We start from the raw sequence: 19,159 nt of genomic DNA, 5'->3' as shown, positions 1-19,159 counted from the left end.
GGAGGCCTTTGAGGAAATTCCTTCTGTTAACCTCCTTGTAGTCTTGCTACACTGATAAGTGAACGTAGCTCCTTGTCTGTGTCCCAAATGAGTAAGAATTGTGTAAAGGACAGCACAACTCACTTGGCATCTAACAGTCCATTTTCATTGTTTCCAAATACCATAGCAACCTCTTGCCCGTTGTGTTACCCCCAGAGAGATGGCACCCAATCCCCAGGGTTGCTCCCTGATTTCCACCATTCACTGACCTTTATTGCCAGAGGAGCTGCCAGGACTCCACAGTTCCGGAAGAGAGGGGCTCTAAGTCTTTATTGGGAAGAATACCCACCCACCTTCCCTCACTGCAGACGATAGACACACGCGGTGTCAGGGTAGGGTGGCAGATTCAGCTGGTACTTCTTTTCCAGAGCAGGTGGCACAAAACGACCCCCCAGGTAATGGTAGCGACCAGTAAACTGGGTTGCAGATTTTTTGGGGGCTGTGAGGGAGATGAGCAAGTCTGGCTGGATCCCTCCAGAGTTTCCCTTCTCCACGTCCCATCCTGAAAAGAGGGTGGTATTCAGGAAGAGGCCAGATGTCTCATCCCCTTCTACACCTTATTTTACCCTAGTCCCAGAGAAGTGGGAAGTCCCCTCAGTTCCCACCTGAGGAACTCTGGTCCAACAAGCTCCACGTACCCTTGGGCCGTGGTCTCTTCATGGGGCCAACATGTAAAGGGGACTTCTGAACGCTGTTCCCCAGCCCTGATGGGGGTCCAGAAAGCTGTGTTCTGCCCCTCTAGACTAAAATTATTTTAGACCTGGTGTGGGCAAGAGTCAGGAGGGTAGGGCCCCAATCTCCGCCCACCCCTGCCCCACCTTCTGGGTCCCAGCACCTGAGGGAATGTCAATGCTAGCAATGGGCACAGTGAGTCCCTTCAGGACGCTCAGGATGCTGTGGAACGGTTCCCGAACATCGCCCTTGAAGCTGAAGCCAAAGATGGCATCCACCACCAGCTCATACAGTTCATCAATCATCGTGGGCTGTGGTGGAGCAGGAAAAGGATGTCAGAGCCAGCAGCTGCACAAACAGCCTTAACTGGAGAGGGCTGTCCTCTGCACCTGCAGACCATTCACAGAGACGCAAGTATTGTATCTCATTCAGAGGGCAGCCTGAGGCCTAGAGAAAGTGTGAGTTGGTCACTGATTCAGGCCAAACTGAGACGAGACAGTTTTTGTTCTCGGTGCCTGCCTGCCCGCCACTGGGGAGGCTACAGGGTGAGAGAGCCTGAGACCGAGTCAGGAGAGCCAGATTATGGTTTCAGCTCTGCCATGATACAATTCAGTGACTTTAAGCAAACCACTTCTCTCCACCTCAGTATCTTCATCTGTAAAATGGGTTAAGGAAAAAAATTACCCAATTTCCCATCCCTTAATTCATGCATCTGCAGGAAGGGTTTCAGATAGGGCAGCCACTCTGGCCTCCGAGGGGCAATCATGTGTTTACTGCATGCTAGGGCAAGAGGATCTGACTACAGAGTGGAAGGAGGGACCAGGGAGATGAAAGGGCAGGGAAGCTTTAGAGAAGGTGGTGTGTGGGACTCATGGAGCACACTTTATGAAGGGGGAGAAGGCTCTTGCACACTTATTTGAATACCATCCTTTAGGCATCTTCTGTACCAGGCACTAAAATGAGCTCAGCCTGGAAACACGATGGAAGAGCAGAGCACAGGCAGTGGTTACTGGGAAATGAAGTATTCAACTGGAGCCACCTACCTCTGAGGGCATTTCCCCAAGGAAAGGGATGTCCATTTTCTGACACTGGGTCACCAATGCAGTGAAGAGGGGCTTGTTAGGCCTTTTGGGGTAATAGATGGTTGGCTCATAGCCCTAGGAAGAAAGTGGTAATTCAACCCCAGATCCCAGAGCCCTCACACCCTCCTCCCCCACAGCCCCTCCCCACATACTCACAAAGAGTTTGAGGTGTCGAGCACAGACCAGACCATCTCCTCCATTATTCCCCGGGCCACAGATGACCAGGACAGTAGGGGGGCTCCTGGACATGGACGTGGGGGGATATGCCTGAAGGCAGAGTCAAGGGTGGTTCAGCGGGGTTTCAGGCGGTAATAGACCAGATTGGCCCAGCTGTTTCTCCCACCCCTTTGTGCCTAGGCCAGGGGGCTGGGACAGTGACTCCTCCCTGGCTGCTCCCAAAGGTCGAGAGTTGTGCCACTGACCTTGGCGATGGCTGTGGCACAGCTCAGCCCGGCCAGCTCCATAAGTTGGTCCACGCTGAACTGGTATTCGTTAAATAGCTCCTGGTCCACGGCCTGGGCCTCCTCCTGGCTGAGGAAAACCCGCGGCCTGAGTCCCGCCCCTCGTGTTCTCCATCGCGCAGGTGGCCCGGCTGTCCCAGGCCCCGCCCCGCGGCAGAGCAGGCCACCCTAGACCCGCGCCTACCTCAGGTACTTCACCGCCGTGCTCGCCATGACCTCTGAGTCCCAGCGGCCACCCGAGTTCAGCCGCTGCGGTCCCCACCAGGTGGGTCCCGAGCGGCAGGAGATGGTCTCGCTTTTGATCCGCAGCAGGCGCGAGCCCGCAACCAGCAGCCCGAGGCCCAGCAGCCTCCGCACCCCTGACATCCAGCTCGCAGAGCGCTCGCCCCCTGCCAGGCCCGGCTCGACCCGACCCCGGCGCATGCGCCGCCCTCGCCCCGCCCCCGGAGAGGCCGGGCCAGCACGCGCGGGTTCCGGAAGCGGCTCGGGGCTGGAGTCTTGTGGTTCTAGCAGCCCTTGGGCCGGGGAGCCGTTCCCACCTGGGCCAACTTCCCTTACCCTTGGGATCCCAGCTCTCCTCAGGAGTGTTTACAAATCGCCACACATTTCCAGATACGCCGAAATGCCTTGCTCCCAACCACCCTTTGATAATAAGTGCTGGCTTTGTAACTCTTTCAGAAAGGTATATGGTATAGCAGTTAGCCTTTATTCCTGCCCCACTGCTTAGAGGCTGAGTGAATGGGGGAACTGCTGGTGTCAGTTTTTCGCCTATACAACAGGGAAACGAGTACATACTTCATAGGTGCTAATGCCTGCAAACCGGCGCAGAGGGAGTGCTATAGAAATTAAGCTACTGTTGTTATTTACACCACCAAGCCTATGTAACTTAGGCCCCCTCTCCACTAAATTAGCTTCCCCTACCTCTATTTTACCAGGATATCGCACTGTACTTCCCTAGTCATACTTACCTCCTTTACTGAGATAATAGCTATGGAAATAGAAAATTATCCTTAAATAGGTTTTGTAAGCTATGGTTTAAAATGTAATTGAAACCATAGGCTCTGTCAGGCCTCTGAGCCCAAGCCAAGCCATGGCATCCCTGTGACTTGCATGTATATGCCCAGATGGCCTGAAGTAACTGAAGAATCACAAAAGAAGTGAAAATGCCCTGCCCCACCTTAACTGATGACAGTCCACCACAAAAGAAGTGAAAATGGCTGGCCCCTGCCTTAAATGATGACATTACCTTGTGAAAGTCCTTTTCCTGGCTCATCCTGGCTCAAAAAGCTCCCCCACTGAGCACCTTGTGACCCCCACTCCTGCCCGCCAGAGAACAGATCCCCTTTGACTGTAATTTTCCTTTATCTACCCAAATCCTATAAAACGGCCCCACCCTTATCTCCCTTGCTGACTCTCTTTTTGGACTCAGCCCGCCTGCACCCAGGTGATTAAAAAGCTTTATTGCTCACACAAAGCCTGTTTGGTGGTCTCCTCACACGGACGCGCATGACTGCTCCAGGTCACGATGATGTTTCACTAGAAGTCTTGAGAGGAGGAGTAGAGTTTACCCAAGTGGTTCTGAGAACGCAAACACACTCTGTTGCATGGTTAGGGGAAAAGGTTGGAGAGTAACAAACCAGTTACCATCAAGGCACTAAGATAAAGATAATTATCCAGACTGCTATGGACTCAATGTTTGTGTTCCTTCCCCCCTCACAAATTCGTATGCTGAAGCCCTAACCCCCAGTGTGATGGTATTCTGAGACAGGGCGGCCGTTGGGATTAGCATTAGTTGGGGTATAAGGGGTAGGCCCTAGTCTGGTAGAATTAGTGCCCTTATGAGACTTTCTTCCTCTCCTCGCCCCTCCTCTCTGTCACCATACTGGAACCCTAATCTGACTTCCAGTCCCCAGAACTCTGAGAAAATTAATTTGTTGCTTGAGCATCCAATCTATGATATTTTATTGTGACAGCCCAAGTTAAGACACAGGTAAAGGGAAGGTCTTTTTTGTTTTTTAGACAGGGTCTCGCTCTGTCGCTCAGGCTGCAGTGCAGCTGCCTGATCATGGCTCACTGCAGCCTGGACCTCTGGGATCAAGTGATCCTCCAGCCTCAGCCTCTCCAGTAACTGGGACTACAGGCATGTGCCACCACACCCAACTAATTTTCATATTTTTTGTAGAAACGAGGTCTTGGCAGGGCACAGTGGCTCACGTCTGTAATCCCAGCACTTTGGGAGGCCGAGGGTGGGTGGATCATTTGAGGTCAGGAGTTCAAGACCAGCCTGGACAACATGGTGAAACACCGCCTCTACTAAAAATACAAAAATTAGGGCCAGAGGCACTGGCTCACACCTGTAATCCCAACACTTTGGGAGGCCGAGGCGGGTGGATCACCTGAAGGTCAGGAGTTCGAGACCAGCCTGGCCAACATGGTGAAACCCCATCTCTACTAAAAATACAAAAAAATTAGTGGGGCGTGGTGGCAAGCATCTGTAATCCCAGCTACTCAGGAGGCTGAGGCAGGAGAATTGCTTGAATTCTGGGAAGAGGAGGTTGCAGTGTGCCGAGATCCTGCCACCGCACTCTAGTCTGGGCAACAGAGCCAGACTCCATCTCAAAAAAAGAAAGAAAAGAAAAAGAAAAACAGTAAGTAAAAGAAGAGTGCTCTAACCTCCCCTTTTCTTCCTGAAAGCAGGAAACAAAGCTCCCATGTGAACAATGCCTTCCTCCAGGAGGAAAGAAACATTATCACCAGAGACAGGGAGTCGAAGCTGAGAGAATTCTCTATAAACAGACCTTAATAAAATATCTCTCATCTTCCTTTAGCCTCCCCATATATTTTATTTTTATTATTTTTTTGGAGACAGAGTCTCACTGTCACCCAGGCTACAGTGCAGTGGCACGATCTCGGCTCACCGCAACCTCTGACTCGGGTTCAAGCGATTCTCCTGCCTCAGCCTCCCTAGTAGCTGGGACTACAGGCACGCACCACCACACCTGGCCAATTTTTGTAGTTTTTGTAGAGATGGGGTCTCACCATGTTGCCCAGGTTGGTCTCAACCTCCTGGGCTCAAGCAATCCACTCACCTTGGCCTCCCAAAGTGCTGGGATTACAGGTGTGAGCCCCTACGACTGGCCTCCTCATATATTTTAGCTGCTTTTCCACAATTAGCTCTTTGTTCAACCTAGTACAAAACATTTAGGTTTTCCTTCTTTGGGTCTTCATTGCTTTATGAGGGCTCCTGTGTCACATAAAATTCATATTAAGTAAATCTGTATGCTTTTCTCTTGTTAATCTGTTTTATGTCAATTTAATTCTCTGTCCCAGCCAGAGACCCTAACAGGATAGAGGTAAAGTTTTGCCTTCCTTACGTTCTGTTATCTGACATGCTCAGGAGTGGATTATTTTATTTCAACTTAAAAAAATACATTAATTTTCCATCTGTCAAGTGTGGTCAGGGTCTTTTCTTTGAGGATGGAGCCCGTGATTGGATTCCTCATCTTCTTTCTTACATAAACCTCACCAGTTATGTATCACCTGCAATTTCCAGTTTACTTCCTTAAAGTGAAACAGTTAATGGCATGTTTGAAGCAATCTTGAGTGTAGAATTTATTTATATTTTTATGATTATTCTCCCAATTTGTAATAATCTTGTTGCTCACATCTAATTCCATAGCAGCTTTTATCTTTTCTTTTGAGACAGAGTCTCACTCTCTTGCCCAGGCTGGAGTGCAATGGCATGATCTTAGCTCACTGCAACCTCCACCTTCCAGGTTCAAGTGAATTATCCTGCTTCAGGCTCCCGAGTAGCTGAGATTACAGGCGTGCACCACCACGCCCCAGCTAATTTTTTGCATTTTTAGTACCGACAGGGTTTCACCATGTTGGCCAGGCTGGTCTCAAACTCCTGGCCTCAAGTGATCCATCCACCTTGGCCTCCCAAACTGTTGGGATTACAGGCATAAGCTACCGTGCCCAGCCCACAGTAGCTTCTTAAAGTAACTCAGAGGTTGGCTGCAGTGGCTCACGCCTGTAACCCCAGCACTTTGGAAGACCGAGGCAGAAGGATCACCTGAGGCCAGGAGTTTGAGACCAGCCTGGCCAACATGGTGAAACCCTATCTCTACTGAAAATACAAAAATTAGCCGGGCTTGGTGGCATGCACCTGTAATCCCAGCTACTCGGGAGGCTGAGGTAGGAGAATCACTTGAACCCGGGAGGTGGAGGTTGCAATGAGCCGAGATCACGCCATTGCACTCCAGCCCGGGAGACACAGTGAGACTCCATCTCAATAAATAAATAAATAAATAAATAAACAAACAAATAAATAAAGTGACACTCAGGCTGGGCACAGTGACTCACACCTGTAATCCTAACACTTTGGGACGCCAAGATGGGAAGATGGCTTGAGCCCAGGAGTTTGAGACCAGCCTGGGCAACATAGTGAGACCCTGTCTCTATACATATATGTATTTTTTAATTAGCCTGGCATGGTGGTGCACCTGTAGTCCTAGTGGGAGGCTGAGGTGGGAAGGTCGCTTGAGCCCAGGGGTTTGAGGCTGCAGTAAGATGTGATCGTGCCACTGCACTACAGCCTGAGCAACAGAGCAAGACCCTGTCTCAATAAATAAATAAATAAACTCACTTTTTCCTCCATCACTGGAGGAAAAATATATTATTATAAAGAATAATAATAATACAGAAAAAGTAACTTACTTTAGTGGAGTCTTCTAAGGATCCAACTTAGTTTTGTTTTTTTTGGTTTTTTTTTTTGAGATGGAGTCTCGCTCTGTCGCCCAGCCTGGAGTGCAGTGGCTGGATCTCAGCTCACTGCAAGCTCTGCCTTCCAGGTTTACACCATTCTCCTGCCTCAGCCTCCCGAGTAGCTGGGACCACAGGTGCCCGCCACCTCATCCAGCTAGTTTTTTGTATTTTTCAGTAGAGACAGGGTTTCACTGTGTTAGCCAGATGCTCTCCATCTCCTGACCTCGTGATCCGCCCATCTCAGCCTCCCAAAGTGCTGGGATTACAGGCTTGAGCCTCCGCGTCCGGCCCCAACTTAGTTTTTATAGAAACAGTGATTTGTTTTCCACTCTCAGTTCATCAATTTATTTTTTTTTAAAGATACATTTTCTTTTACATCGACATGGGGTCTCACTATGTTGCCCATGGTGGTCTCAAACTCCTGGACTCAGGCAATCCTCCCACCTTGGCCTCGCAAAGTGCTAGGATTACAGGGATGAGCCATTTCACCTGGCCTGTTCATCAATGTATATAGTATTTAATTAAATTATGAATTACAGTAACACACACAATGGGCATAAACACACTTGGTATTAAATCACAACTGCCTCTGGGTAAGCAAGGGCTTAGCTGGGGGAGTGGAACTGCACAGCATTCTAGAAAGTGCTCACTGCCTGGATTTGATTCCCAGCTTCTCTACATACTAGTTATGTGATCTGGGAATTCAGACTACTGAAGCTTTGTGCCTTATTTTCCTCATTTGTGAAAGGGGATGATAATAGCACCTCATATATTTGTTGTGAGGATTAGAGGAGAATACACTTGTGAAGCACCTAGAATAGGGTGGGGCATGAGCTAAGTACTTAGGACATGTTACATCACATCATTGTTCCTGTGGCTGCTGGCAGGAGCTGTCCTACAGGCTACAGCCTAGGCCTGCGCCCAGCATCCCCTATGTTTCACAGAGGAAGTAGGGTGCATCGGTTGGGTAAGATGCCTCTTCTGTAGTATTATATCCTCATTTCCCATAGGCAAAAATGGAGGTCTGGAGACAGTCAGTGACTCCAAAGCTACTTGACCACGAAGTCAGTGTTTAGAACTCCCAGGCCCCTAGCAATCATAAGATTTGGATCCAGAAAGACAAAGGGAATTTGCCATCCATTTTCCTTTTTTATTTTACCTACTGAGTCCAAAAATCCCAAGGAAGAACAAACAGAACCTCTCAGGGCCGCGCCTGCAAAAAGCCCTTGCCCAGCATCCTCAGGAGTCCACTAGCTGCACTGTGTTCCGCACCCCTGCAGGGCTGAGCAACTGGGAAGAGGCTTGGCCCCCAGGACCCCCTAGCATGTGCGTGTTGGGCAGGTGCTTCAGCGATGAGGGCTGCGGCCGGCAGGGGGAGGTCACACGATAGTGCAGATGCCGGACTCCATGGGTCTCCTCTGGCAGCTCCTGCTGAGGCTTTCCCTGGGCCACTTGGATGACCTGAAAAAGGCAGGGAGGGGCTTGCCAGTGGGGGTGACTGGGGAGACAGCAGGAGGCAGCCTGCCCTGGCTTCGGCTTCCTTTGCCCTATTTGGCCCTTACCTCTGCTGGTGGGCTCCAGAGAAGGAGGGAGTTGGCTTAAGCTTCATATCCCCCCATCCTGCAGCACCCTGTCTTTCACTGAGGCCTACCATCAGGCCATTCAGGAAGCAGGTCATACCCCGGGCTTCCAGAGCTGGGTGAGGGTTGTTCACATTGCTAAAGGGCAAAGACAAAGGGGAGCCCGGGGCCCTATATCCCAAGCATGAGATCCCAGCTTCCCCTAACTTCAACAGCAGTCATGTTCCATTAATATCATCCCAAGCCACATATTCTACTTTCTTTGCTATTCTCTAGGCCTCCTGCTCTCCCCCAAGGACCCACCTATTGACTTGAGGGCCATTGGGTACCAGGATGCTAGGGTACTCCGCTCTGGGAGGGCCTCGACCTACAAATGGAAAATGGGCCCTGGGTCCTGGACCTAGATGGAGAAGGACAGACACATTCATCACATGCCTCTCTGCACCAAGAACTATCATGGTGGAAAAAAGCTCTGGAGAAGAACCAGGAGTTGGGGCGGTGTCAGGGGATGCACTGCTCACTATACACGGAGGCTTTGCCGAGGACTGTCCCTCTGCAGGGCGAGTGCTTGGTAAACATGGGGCAACTAGAAGCTAGATGGTGGGAATGATTCACTGTGCCTGGAAGGAAACACACTGAAAAGGAGACATTGGTAAATTCAGGTCAACTCAATAAGTAGCAAGGAACTCTGCTCCCCGAGTTGCAAGTCTTTGTGGGAGAGGCTATTGAATAGTGAGCTGGGGATTACAAGCAGCGCCCAGTGCTGTGTTGGGCATAAAGTAGGCTTTCAACAAAACCCTGGGGTCCAAGATGCAACGTTCTAGAAGTTAGGAAAGCCATGAGAGCAGGAAGAAAGAGGCAGTTCTAGAAAGGGTTCAGGGAAAATGGTCCAGGGCCTTGAGAGACAAGCAAAAATCAGGGGAGGGCTGTTGGGGAGTTGTGAACTGGGACAGTCAGGGTCAGGGGTGGTGCGAAGTTGTGCCAGGCCTCAGAGAAATGACAACAGGAAGGTGGGATGGCAGGATGGGTGTAAGAAGTGGAGGCAGGCAGGTGGGGGCGGGAGTGCCACATTTGCAGTGCGGAGAGGCACCACCAGGAATACTCTACATCAACTCACGCTCCAGTCTCCCCGGCCCAGCCCTCATGGGAACGTTTGCCGACCTCTCCTCTTTTTTCTCCTGGTGGCCCTCCTCAGACTCTTCATCTTCCCACCCACTGGAAGATCTGTAGGGGCAAGGAACGAGGGCACAGCTTGGCAGAGAGACACCAGTCCCCTCCTCCCTGGGGGTATGCATGGGGTCCCACCCCACTGCGACAGCCCCCAACACCCTGCAGAGGCTGCATACATCCCTGCTGCACCGTTGCCACCCTCACCTGTGCTGGGCACCTGCTGCACTGCTTCCTGCCTTTGCTGGGGTCCCCTCCACCTGGCTGGCCCCACCTGGAGCCTGGAGTCTTCCCGGAGCCGAGGTCTGGGAACGAAGGGGAGTAGAGGGACTAGGTCTGAGAAAAACGGCCATCCCAGCTATGTGTGTGCCAGGGTCTCGGAGAATACAATTCTGGGGTGAGGTTCTTTGTTCTATTAAGGTCCCTGCTAGTAACTCTCAAGCTTGAATTCAGATTTAGGGACTAGCAGACCTGGCCAGTGTCTAACGGCCACCCCATCCCTTCTGGGGCCTGATATGGTAAAGTCACAGAAAGTAGGTGGCAGACATTGGCTGGGACCCAGGTATTCTGACCCCTCAATCCAATCCTCTGCCTGTACCAGGCAATTTAATTTTTCTTGCAGATTTTAAATATGATGTCTTTAAATGTGATCTTTAAAATGCGGGAGCATAAAATCTATTACATACATATAAATATTAAAGTATAATTTCAATTCCTGGAGTGGGAAGAGGTTTTCTGGGGTTGTCTGAAAATGTGAAGGAGGAGGCGGTTGGAGAGTCAACGAATCATACAAAGAGACCCGGAGATAGAAACAAGTTAAAGCAGAGACAGGGAAGGAGTAACGCGGTGGAGACCCACAGAGAAATGAACTCTGGAGACTTAAAGACGGGAGAGAGGGACTTCCTTGGAGCACATCTCCATCCTGTGGCCATTTAGGGAACTGCAGTCAAGGACTTGAAACTTTCTACCTCCTTGCACACATGGTCTACCGATTCTTTTAAATTTATTTATTTATTTTTAATCACCTACATATCAGCCCTTGTGTTGGAGATATGCCGCAGTCCCACACCCACCTCCCACCCCTGGAAAGTGACATATCTCATGCGCAGGCTCAAGGCGGATGAACACAGATGAGCTGCCAAGCGCGCCGCATCCCAGGGAACATCGGCTCTGCTTACCACCAACCCCTTCTCTGGGTAACCTCTCTCCACCCCCATCTCCTTGTCTCAGGTGTCATCTCACCAGGGTGTGACCAGCCCCACCTGGGCCAAGTGCGTCCTCACGGTGTCTGCCAGCTTGGCCACCAGCCGTTCTCGCACAGAATCTGGCTCCTTCTGGGGAGAGGGTGATAATAGGGTAATGGGGAATGCCTGGACTTTGTGGTCCTCTGGGGGTTGGGGAAGAAGGAAGCAGGAAAGGGAGGATGGAGCGGGACTTTGTTTCCCCCTCTCTTCTACCCCATCCCCATGCCTTTCCCAGGGTCCTGCCACCACCTGCCCAGAATTGCAGACAGTGATGGACTCTTCCTCACAATAGTATCCCAACACCTAGCACACAGTGTGTCCGATGCTGTGGGAGAAGGCAAGGAGTGAAGGCAGGAATGTCAGCCAGAAGAGGGATAGCAGGGGAGAGGTGGATTCCGGGATACAGGGTCTCACCTGACACTGGGCCAGTGCTTCCTTATAGTACTTCAAGGCCTGGTCATACTGCCCCAGCCTGGCTGCAGCAGCCCCCAGACCCTCACAGGCCTGCCACTGTCCCTTCATGTCCCCTGAGAAAGAGAGCCTGGAAGGTCCTTTCATGGCTCCCTACCCCACTGACCCGCCCCTTCAGAGGCACTCCCTACCCTCAGTTCCCTCCATCTGCCTCCCCACCAGCTCCTAGGACCCTCAGCCTCCCCGCTGGCCCAGTCACATGCCAACCCCCTCACGCTTACCAGAGTCGCGGGCAGCCTGCAGGGCATGCAGGTAGTTGTCTCTGGCAGCCTTGTGGTCCCCCAGCTGGCTCAATGCAAAGGCCAGGCTGCCAAAGCTCCGGCCCTGCTCCCACCGCTGCCCCACAGAGCCTGAGGACAGAGCCCACCCCATCCTCAGAGGGGACTCTGGCTGCTGGGACATTAGGACTCCGCCCTCCAGCAACCAAGACAGAGCTCCCAGGAGGCCTGGTGCCCAGCCCCAGCACACTCCAGATGCATCCGAGAGGCCTGAACCCGCCACTCCCAGCCTGGACCCATCCTGAGTTCTGGTGTGAGTGCCTCCACCTGGCTAGTTTGAGTCAGGCAACAACCTTGTGATACAGGCAAGGCAGGTATTAATGGCCCTGTTTTTATAAATGCGAAAACTGAAGCTCGGAAAGAGAAAGTGATTCCTGAATGTCACACAGTCAGCAGAGAGGCTGAATTCCACTTCAGGCCTCCTCTCCCAGCCAGTACCCTTCCCCCTGCCGACTACTGCCTTCCCAACCCTGAGGTCTCAGCCTCTGGGCCCACAACCCTCTGTCCTGTCTGACTGTCCCATCTCCTGCACTTCCAGCTCTCCCCCACTGGTTATGGGTTTTCAGGCTCCATAAGTGGTCCCAAAGGGCCATCCACCCTTAAGCCTTGGGGCCCCTTTTGGAAACCCTTCTTAGTGTCTTAGTCCCAGTCCCATTCCCCGGCCCCGGGCACCCACCGTGCAGGTCAGCAGCCTTCTGGTGAAACTCCTGAGCTTCCTGATGGTTGCCAAGGGCGTTGTGGGCCATCCCGAGGTTTCTTAGCACTGTGGCCTGCTCTCCTGGCACCCAGCACAGAGGAAGGGCCTGCAGGAAGGCCTCCACAGCCAGCGGGAACAGCCGGAGCTGGCAGTAGCCCAGGCCTAGATCATTATAGAGGTGCCCTAGAGGGCATAGCCAGGGTCACTGGTAGCTGGACCACATATAAATAAGGCTGGTACAGCCCCTATCCACTCCTCCAGGGTTCCCCAAACCCAGCCCTCTGAATAGCACCAGGCTTTGTGTCTCCCCAGATCCCACACCTTCCCTGCCCAAAGATCTCACCCAGCAGTCCCCTCTCAGTGCTCCTCTCGGCAAGCCTCCGGCTTTTCTCCAGCACCTGTACAACTTCCCCTACCCGATGCCGCCCACTCTTCAGCATACATCCTGCCGCAGCCCCCAGTGCCAGGGCTGCGGCCTGCAGCTGCCTCTCTTGGACATAGGCCCGGCTTGCTTCCTGCAGGCAGTGGGCTGCTAGCTCAGGCTGTCCCAGAGCCTGGTAGCAGGCTCCCATTTTTGCCCAGGCTTCTCCCTGGTCACCCTGTGGCTGGTAGTGGCCCAGGGCCCTGTGGTACCAGGCCAAAGCTTGAGGCAGCTCGCCAAGGGCATGGTAGGCCAAAGCCACATTGAAACACTGGTCTCCATGACGCCTGCCCTGTGCCTTCTCTTCAGGGTGGGCTCGCAGGAGCAGCTCAAGGCCTCTGGCTGGGTCCCCAGTCTCCACATAGGCAGCCCCCAGGTTGAAGGCGCAGGCCCGGAGCACCAGGGTGTCCCCGGTTTGTGGGGTCTTGGAGGCCAGAAGGAAGGCCCTCTGGAAGTTGTTCAAGGCTTCATGGTTCCGGCCAGCCTGAAGGGCCCCGTGGCCAGCCCTGGTGAGGGCTTGGATGCTGGCTTCTTGCCGCAGCCACTTTCTTTTCTTCTTTGTCTTATTGGAGCTTGAAGGCTCAGGCTCTGGCCTCTGGGGCACATCCTCAGGGTTGGGGGAAGACATAGAGCTGACAGAGGGGAACAGAGGGATCAGTATGTCAGCCTTGGCTTCCTCTGGAGCAGGACCCCCTTCGAGAAATTCAGCTCTACCCCGCCCTAGCATGACCCTCAGGGTTTCAAGGATTGCTCTCTGACCTCTCACTTTGTTTCTTCTGTCCCACTGGGTACCATATCCACTCTCACTCTAACGTCCTGACTAATTCTTAGTCTTCCTTCAAGACTCAAGTCAAGTAACAGCTTGCTTCAGAACATACCTTCTTCTCAACCAACTGGGTACTCCTGTGGTCCCATAGCACCTGATGCCTACGTCTTTTATAGCATTTATCACACTGGGTCAGAGTTGATGACTTTCTTGTCTTCCCCCCGCTACTAGATTTGGAGCAACTTGCAGGGTCTGGCACATAGTAGATTCACAATAAATGTTTTTGGAAGGAGATGAAAAAGTTCTGGAGATGGATGGTGGTGTTGATTGCACAATAATGTGAGTGTACTTAATGCCACTGAACTGCACATTTTAAAATGATTAAAATGGTAAATTGTATGTTATATATATGTTACCACCATACAAATGTTTTTGGAATGAACAAATAGGCCAGGTGCAGTGGCTCATACCTGTAATCCCAGCACTTTGGGAGGCTGAGGTGGGCAGATCACGAGGTCAAGAGATAGAGACCAGCCTGGCCAACATGGCAAAACCCTGTCTCTACTAAAAATACAAAAATTAGCCGGGCGTGGTGGTGCACACCTGTAATCCCAGCTACCCAGGAGGCTGAGGCAGGAGAATTGCTTGAACTTGGGAGGTGGAGGTTGCAGTGAGCTGAGATCATGCCATTGCACTCCAGTCTGGGTGACAGAGCGAGACTCCATCTCAAAAAAAAAAAACTGCAAATAAATAGGTGAAGGAACCACATATGCAGGGCCTCTCCTCCATAACCTCCTTCATACTGTGCCTCTACTAATACCCACCCACTCATCATCTGGGTACTCCTGCTATCTAATCTCAAGATGTAGTTTAGGTCAGTTCAACAAGCACTCAGTAAGTCCCTGCTATGTGCTGAGAGCCACACTAGGCACTGGGGACCCTAGGGTGAGGAGGCTTCTGAATTGGCAAGGAGCCAACCTCCAGGAGAGCAGGATTCTCTGAAAAGGAGTGTGGTGTGGGATGGAACATCCATTTACTGCCCCTTCCCTAGCTCAAGGGGAAGCTCTCTCTCTCCATTTCTTCTGCTTTCTGTCTGCTGGCTGGTTCCAGGCCCCCAGCCTCCTGCTCTGGTCTCCAGAGCCTCCCAAATACAAGCATCTCATCAGCTTGTATATCCTGTTGGTATCTTTCCCCTCGAAGGGCAAAGGCTTTTCATGAACTCTCCTCCCAGGAGACGGAAAAAAGAGTGGAAAAGACCCAGGCCCTGGCCTCTTGACCCCTCCCATTTTATTCTTTTTCCCCCTTTTTTAGGAGGGGCAGGTAGAGGAAAAACAGTCTCTTTTAAAAGAAGTTCCCCTCACTTCTAAGAACACCCAGAAATCCTGCCTTTTCAAGGCCTTCCACTCCAGGGCATTCCTGACTACCCCCATGCAGTGTGGGGACGCCCACTGCAGGACACCTTACCTCCTTGGGTCTTCTCCGCAGCTGTCTCTCTGGAATGGCCCCTCCGGCTTGGGTTACCTCCCTAGCTGTTAGCTCAAAGCCCTGGAGGTTACTAGACAACCAGGTACCACCCTCCACTCCTAGGGAATTATTTGAGTGGCAGTTCTGGGGCCGTATCTTAGTGCTAAACCTCGATAGTGCTGCAGACACACCCCCTCAAGTCCCTCACTTCAAGAAATGAATCAAGGCATCAGAGGGGCGCTTACTAGTTACACCCCCAGATATCATCTACTTCGTCCCCTCATTTCACAGAGGAGGGGACCAAGCCTCAGACAGCAGATGTGACTTAACTAAGGTCAAAGAGCAGTCATGTAGCTGGGGTTAGACTAGGTTTTTTTTGAGACAGAGTCTCTATCACCCAGGCTGGAGTTCAGTGGCACCATCTCGGCTCACTGCAACCTCCGCCTTCCGGGCTCAAGTGATTCTCCTGCCTCAGCCTCCCGTGTAGCTGGGATTACAGTTGCACGCCACCAAGACCAGCTCATTTTTGTATTTTTAGTAGAGATGGGGTTTCATCATGTTGGCCAGGCTGGTCTCAAACTCCTGACCTCAAGTGATCCAGCTGCCTCAGCCTCCCAAAGTGCTGGCATTACAGGCGTGAGCCACCGTGCCCGGTATTTTTTTTTTTTTTTTTGAGACAGAGTCTTGCCGTGTCGCCTAGGTTGGAGTGCAGTGGCGCGATCTCAGCTCACTGCAGCCTCTGCCTCCTGGGTTCAAGTGGTTCTCCTGCCTCAGCCTCCCAAGTAGCTGGGATTACAGGTGCCTGCCATACACCTGGTTAATTTTTGTATTTTTGTAGAGACTGGGTTTCACCATGTTGGCCAGGCTGGTCTTGAACTCCTGACCTCAGGTGATCTGCCTGCCTCTGCCTCCCAAAGTGCTAGGATTACAGGCGTGAGCCACTGCGCCTGGCCAACTCTAGGTTTTTTGATTCAAGGTGAGTAACCTAGGGTCCCTTCCACTACACTGTGTGATTGCAAGTTTTTTTGTTTGTTTGTTTTTTTGTGTGTGTGTTTTTTTTTTTTTTTTGTTTTGTTTTGTTTTTTTTTTGAGACAGAGTCTTGCTCTGTCATCTAGGCTGAAGTGCATAGATGATCATAGCTTACTGCAGCCTCTACCTCCTGGGCTCAAGTGATCCTCTCACCTCAGCCTCCTGAGTAGCTGGGACCACAGGCATGTGCCACCACACCTGGCTAATTATTATTATTATGATTATTATTATTGTAGAGATGGGGTTTTGATATGTTACCCAGGATGGTCTCAAACTCCTGAGCTCAAATGATTATCCTGCCTTGGCCTCCCAAAGTGCTGGGATTACAGACTGAACCTGGCCTGACCTGTGATAGCAAGCTTTAATGGGGCTTGAGCTGTCCTGGAAGTGAACTCTCTCTCTCTCTCTCTCTCTCTCACACACACACACACACACACACACTCTCTCTCTCTCTCTCTCACATACTGTGCTTCTGTGTGGTGGTTTCACATTTGGGAACAGGGTGAAAGGTTGATAGTCAGGAAACTCCTGGAGATCAGAAGAGACTCCCCCCAGACTCCTTTTTCCAACTCCACTGATCTGCAACCTACAGTTTCTGCTTAATGAGAGGACAGCAGGCCCCAGGACGATGGGAATATAATGCCCTAACTCACCAAGGGTGGCCTGCATCAGAAAGCAAACGTCCTCACTGCCTAGGGAAAGTCCTCTTTTAAGTAAAGAGGGCTTTGCCAGAAACAAAATTATGAAGCGATGGGGCTCACCTGCCTTTGGCCTGCAGCCTTTGCTAAATGCCTGCTATGTGCAGGCCTAGTGCTGGGTGCTACAGATGGTGCTGTGGCAGAGTGAAAAAATGGCTTCTCTCTACCTTCCTAGATTCTATGGCTGGGCTACAAATTAAATTGACATACGACAGATTAGCAGGAGAAAAACCATTTTAATTACAGTCATGCTTTGCTTAGCAACAGGGATATGTTCTGAGAAATGCATCATTAGGTGATTTTATCGTTGTGCAAACATCATAGAGTATACTTACACAAACTTAGATGGTGTAGCCTACTACACACCCAGGCTCTCTGGTATAGTCTATTGCTCCTAGGCCACAAACCTGTACAGCATGTTGCTCTCCTGAATACTGTCACCAAATATCATTCAATGATATTTGTGTATCTAAACATATCTAAACAGAAGAAGTACCCTAAATAGATGGTATAAGAGATTTAAGTGGGGAGATTTAAGTTGCTCACACCTGTAATCCCAGAACTTTGGGAGGCTGAGGTGGGTGGATCACTGGAGGCCAGGAGTTCGAGACTAGCCTGGCCAACATGGGGAAACCCTGTCTCTACTAAAAATACAAGAATTAGCTGCACGTGGTGGCACACACCTGTAATCCCAGCGACTGGGGAGGTTGAAGCGGGAGAATTGCTTGAACCCACGAGGCGCAGGTTGCAGGGAGCCGAGATCACACCACTGCACTCCAGCCTGGGTGACAAAGGGAGACCCTGTCTCAAAAAAAAAAAAAAAAGGAGATTTAAAATGGTACACCCGTATAGGGCACTCACCATGAGTGGAACTTGCAGAACTGGAAGTTGCTCTGGACAAGTTAGTGAGTGAGTGGTGAGTGAACGTGAAGGCCCAGGACATTACCATTTTTTGTTTATGTTTTTGTTTTTTGAGACAGAGTCTCTCTCTGTCACTCAGGCTGGAGAGCAGTGGTGAAATCACAACTCACTGCAGCCTTGGCCTCCTGGGCTCAAGTAATCCTTCCTATTAGCCTCCTGACTAGCTGGGACTACAGGCGTGTGCCACCATGCCCAGCTAACTTAAAAATTTTTTTTTCGTGTAGAGACAGGGTCTCACTATGTTGTCCAGGCTGGCCTTGAACTCCTGGGCTCAAGTAATCCTCCTGCATGAGCCTCCAAAGTGCTAGGATTACAGGCATGAACCACCATATCCAGCCTAGGACATTACTACACATATATATATGACTGGCAGCACGGTAGGTCTGTTTACACCAGCATCACCACAAACATGTGAGTGACGTGTTGTACTAAGATGTTAGGGTGGCTACAACATCACTAGGTGATAGGAATATTTTAGGTCTCTTATAATCTTATGGCACCACCGTTGTATATGTGATTTGTTGTTGACCAAAACATTGTTATGAGGCTCATGACTGTATGTGCATATACACAGGAGTCCTATAACACATGAGACTCAAAGAAAGGTCAGATGATTGACGTTTATATAGCATCCCCAGCTACAGAAAGGAATAGAGGTTGGGGCATCTCAGGGGTGGTGTTGATCCAAGTTATTGGAGGGTGAGGGGAGCAAGTGCATGGTGAACAGAGGTTGTCTGGCTAGGACAAACAAAAGTTATCTCAGAGCAACTTTACTAATGTAGATTTCCTTTACAGATATAAATTTCTTTTATGAAAGGACAACTTTTCAGAGCTACTCCTGTGTCTGCAGTTTCTCAGAATAACGTGCTCAAAATATGCCAAAGAAGTATATTTTGAGGTGGCATATTACAGTTTCCTACAGTCATATTTTGGGGTGGTGTGTCCTGAGTCCCATGCCCAAGGCAGGCTAACCCAGCTGTCCGCAGCTTCTGCAGACAGCTGGGCCTTTGAGATGCTACCACAGCCTGGTCAGGGCCAAACATGCAGCTCAGTTTGTCCTTCACTCAGTAGGCTTCCCTTAAGAAGGGAGGATGATTTAGGGAGAGGGCAGGGACTGAAACTGTTCTCACCAAGGCTCCAATGACCTCCCAGTTATCCAGCAACCATTTCTGAATCATTTTCTTGTTTGATTCCTTTCTGTATCCACCACATCCTTGCACTCTTTTTTTCACCTGGCTTCCATAACGTTCTGTCTCCTGGCTCTCTCTTTCCTTCTCTGAAAATTCCATTTGCATCTCCTTTGCTGTGCCCTCTGTCTGCCTCTTAAATGCTAGTGTCCCCCAACGTGCTGCCCTTTGCTATTTTCTCTTCTTACTTTATATACTCTTCTAAGAACATTTC

The 19,159-nt window shown here is 50.8% G+C and overlaps 2 protein-coding genes across 3 annotated transcripts; both read right to left on the bottom strand.

Moving 5' to 3' along the window:
• Window positions 1-123: 123 nt before the first annotated feature.
• Window positions 124-2,908, bottom strand: NAXE (NAD(P)HX epimerase). Of its 2 annotated transcripts, none has more exons than XM_025401658.1 (6): window positions 2,439-2,908; window positions 2,216-2,324; window positions 1,950-2,060; window positions 1,755-1,868; window positions 875-1,022; window positions 124-541 (listed from the first exon to the last, which is right to left on the bottom strand). In XM_025401658.1, the coding sequence occupies exons 1-6, from the start codon at window positions 2,675-2,677 to the stop codon at window positions 339-341; spliced, it is 924 nt and encodes a 307-aa protein (XP_025257443.1). In that variant the 5' UTR covers window positions 2,678-2,908; the 3' UTR covers window positions 124-338. The 2 variants fall into 2 exon arrangements, with proteins under 2 accessions (XP_025257443.1, XP_025257451.1); XM_025401666.1 differs by having other exon boundaries at window positions 2,216-2,320; window positions 2,439-2,457.
• Window positions 2,909-7,851: 4,943 nt separating this feature from the next.
• On the bottom strand, window positions 7,852-13,507 carry TTC24 (tetratricopeptide repeat domain 24). Its single transcript, XM_025355938.1, has 10 exons — window positions 12,802-13,507; window positions 12,438-12,641; window positions 11,705-11,833; window positions 11,427-11,539; window positions 11,011-11,102; window positions 9,976-10,098; window positions 9,719-9,825; window positions 9,123-9,236; window positions 8,905-9,001; window positions 7,852-8,482 (listed from the first exon to the last, which is right to left on the bottom strand). Exons 1-10 carry the CDS (start codon window positions 13,505-13,507, stop codon window positions 8,401-8,403), a joined length of 1,767 nt encoding a protein of 588 aa, XP_025211723.1. The 3' UTR covers window positions 7,852-8,400.
• Window positions 13,508-19,159: the final 5,652 nt, after the last annotated feature.

Source organism: Theropithecus gelada, chromosome 1, assembly GCF_003255815.1.
Source record: "Theropithecus gelada isolate Dixy chromosome 1, Tgel_1.0, whole genome shotgun sequence".
Lineage (NCBI taxonomy): Eukaryota > Metazoa > Chordata > Mammalia > Primates > Cercopithecidae > Theropithecus > Theropithecus gelada.
This window is presented reverse-complemented; position numbering and strand designations above follow the sequence as displayed.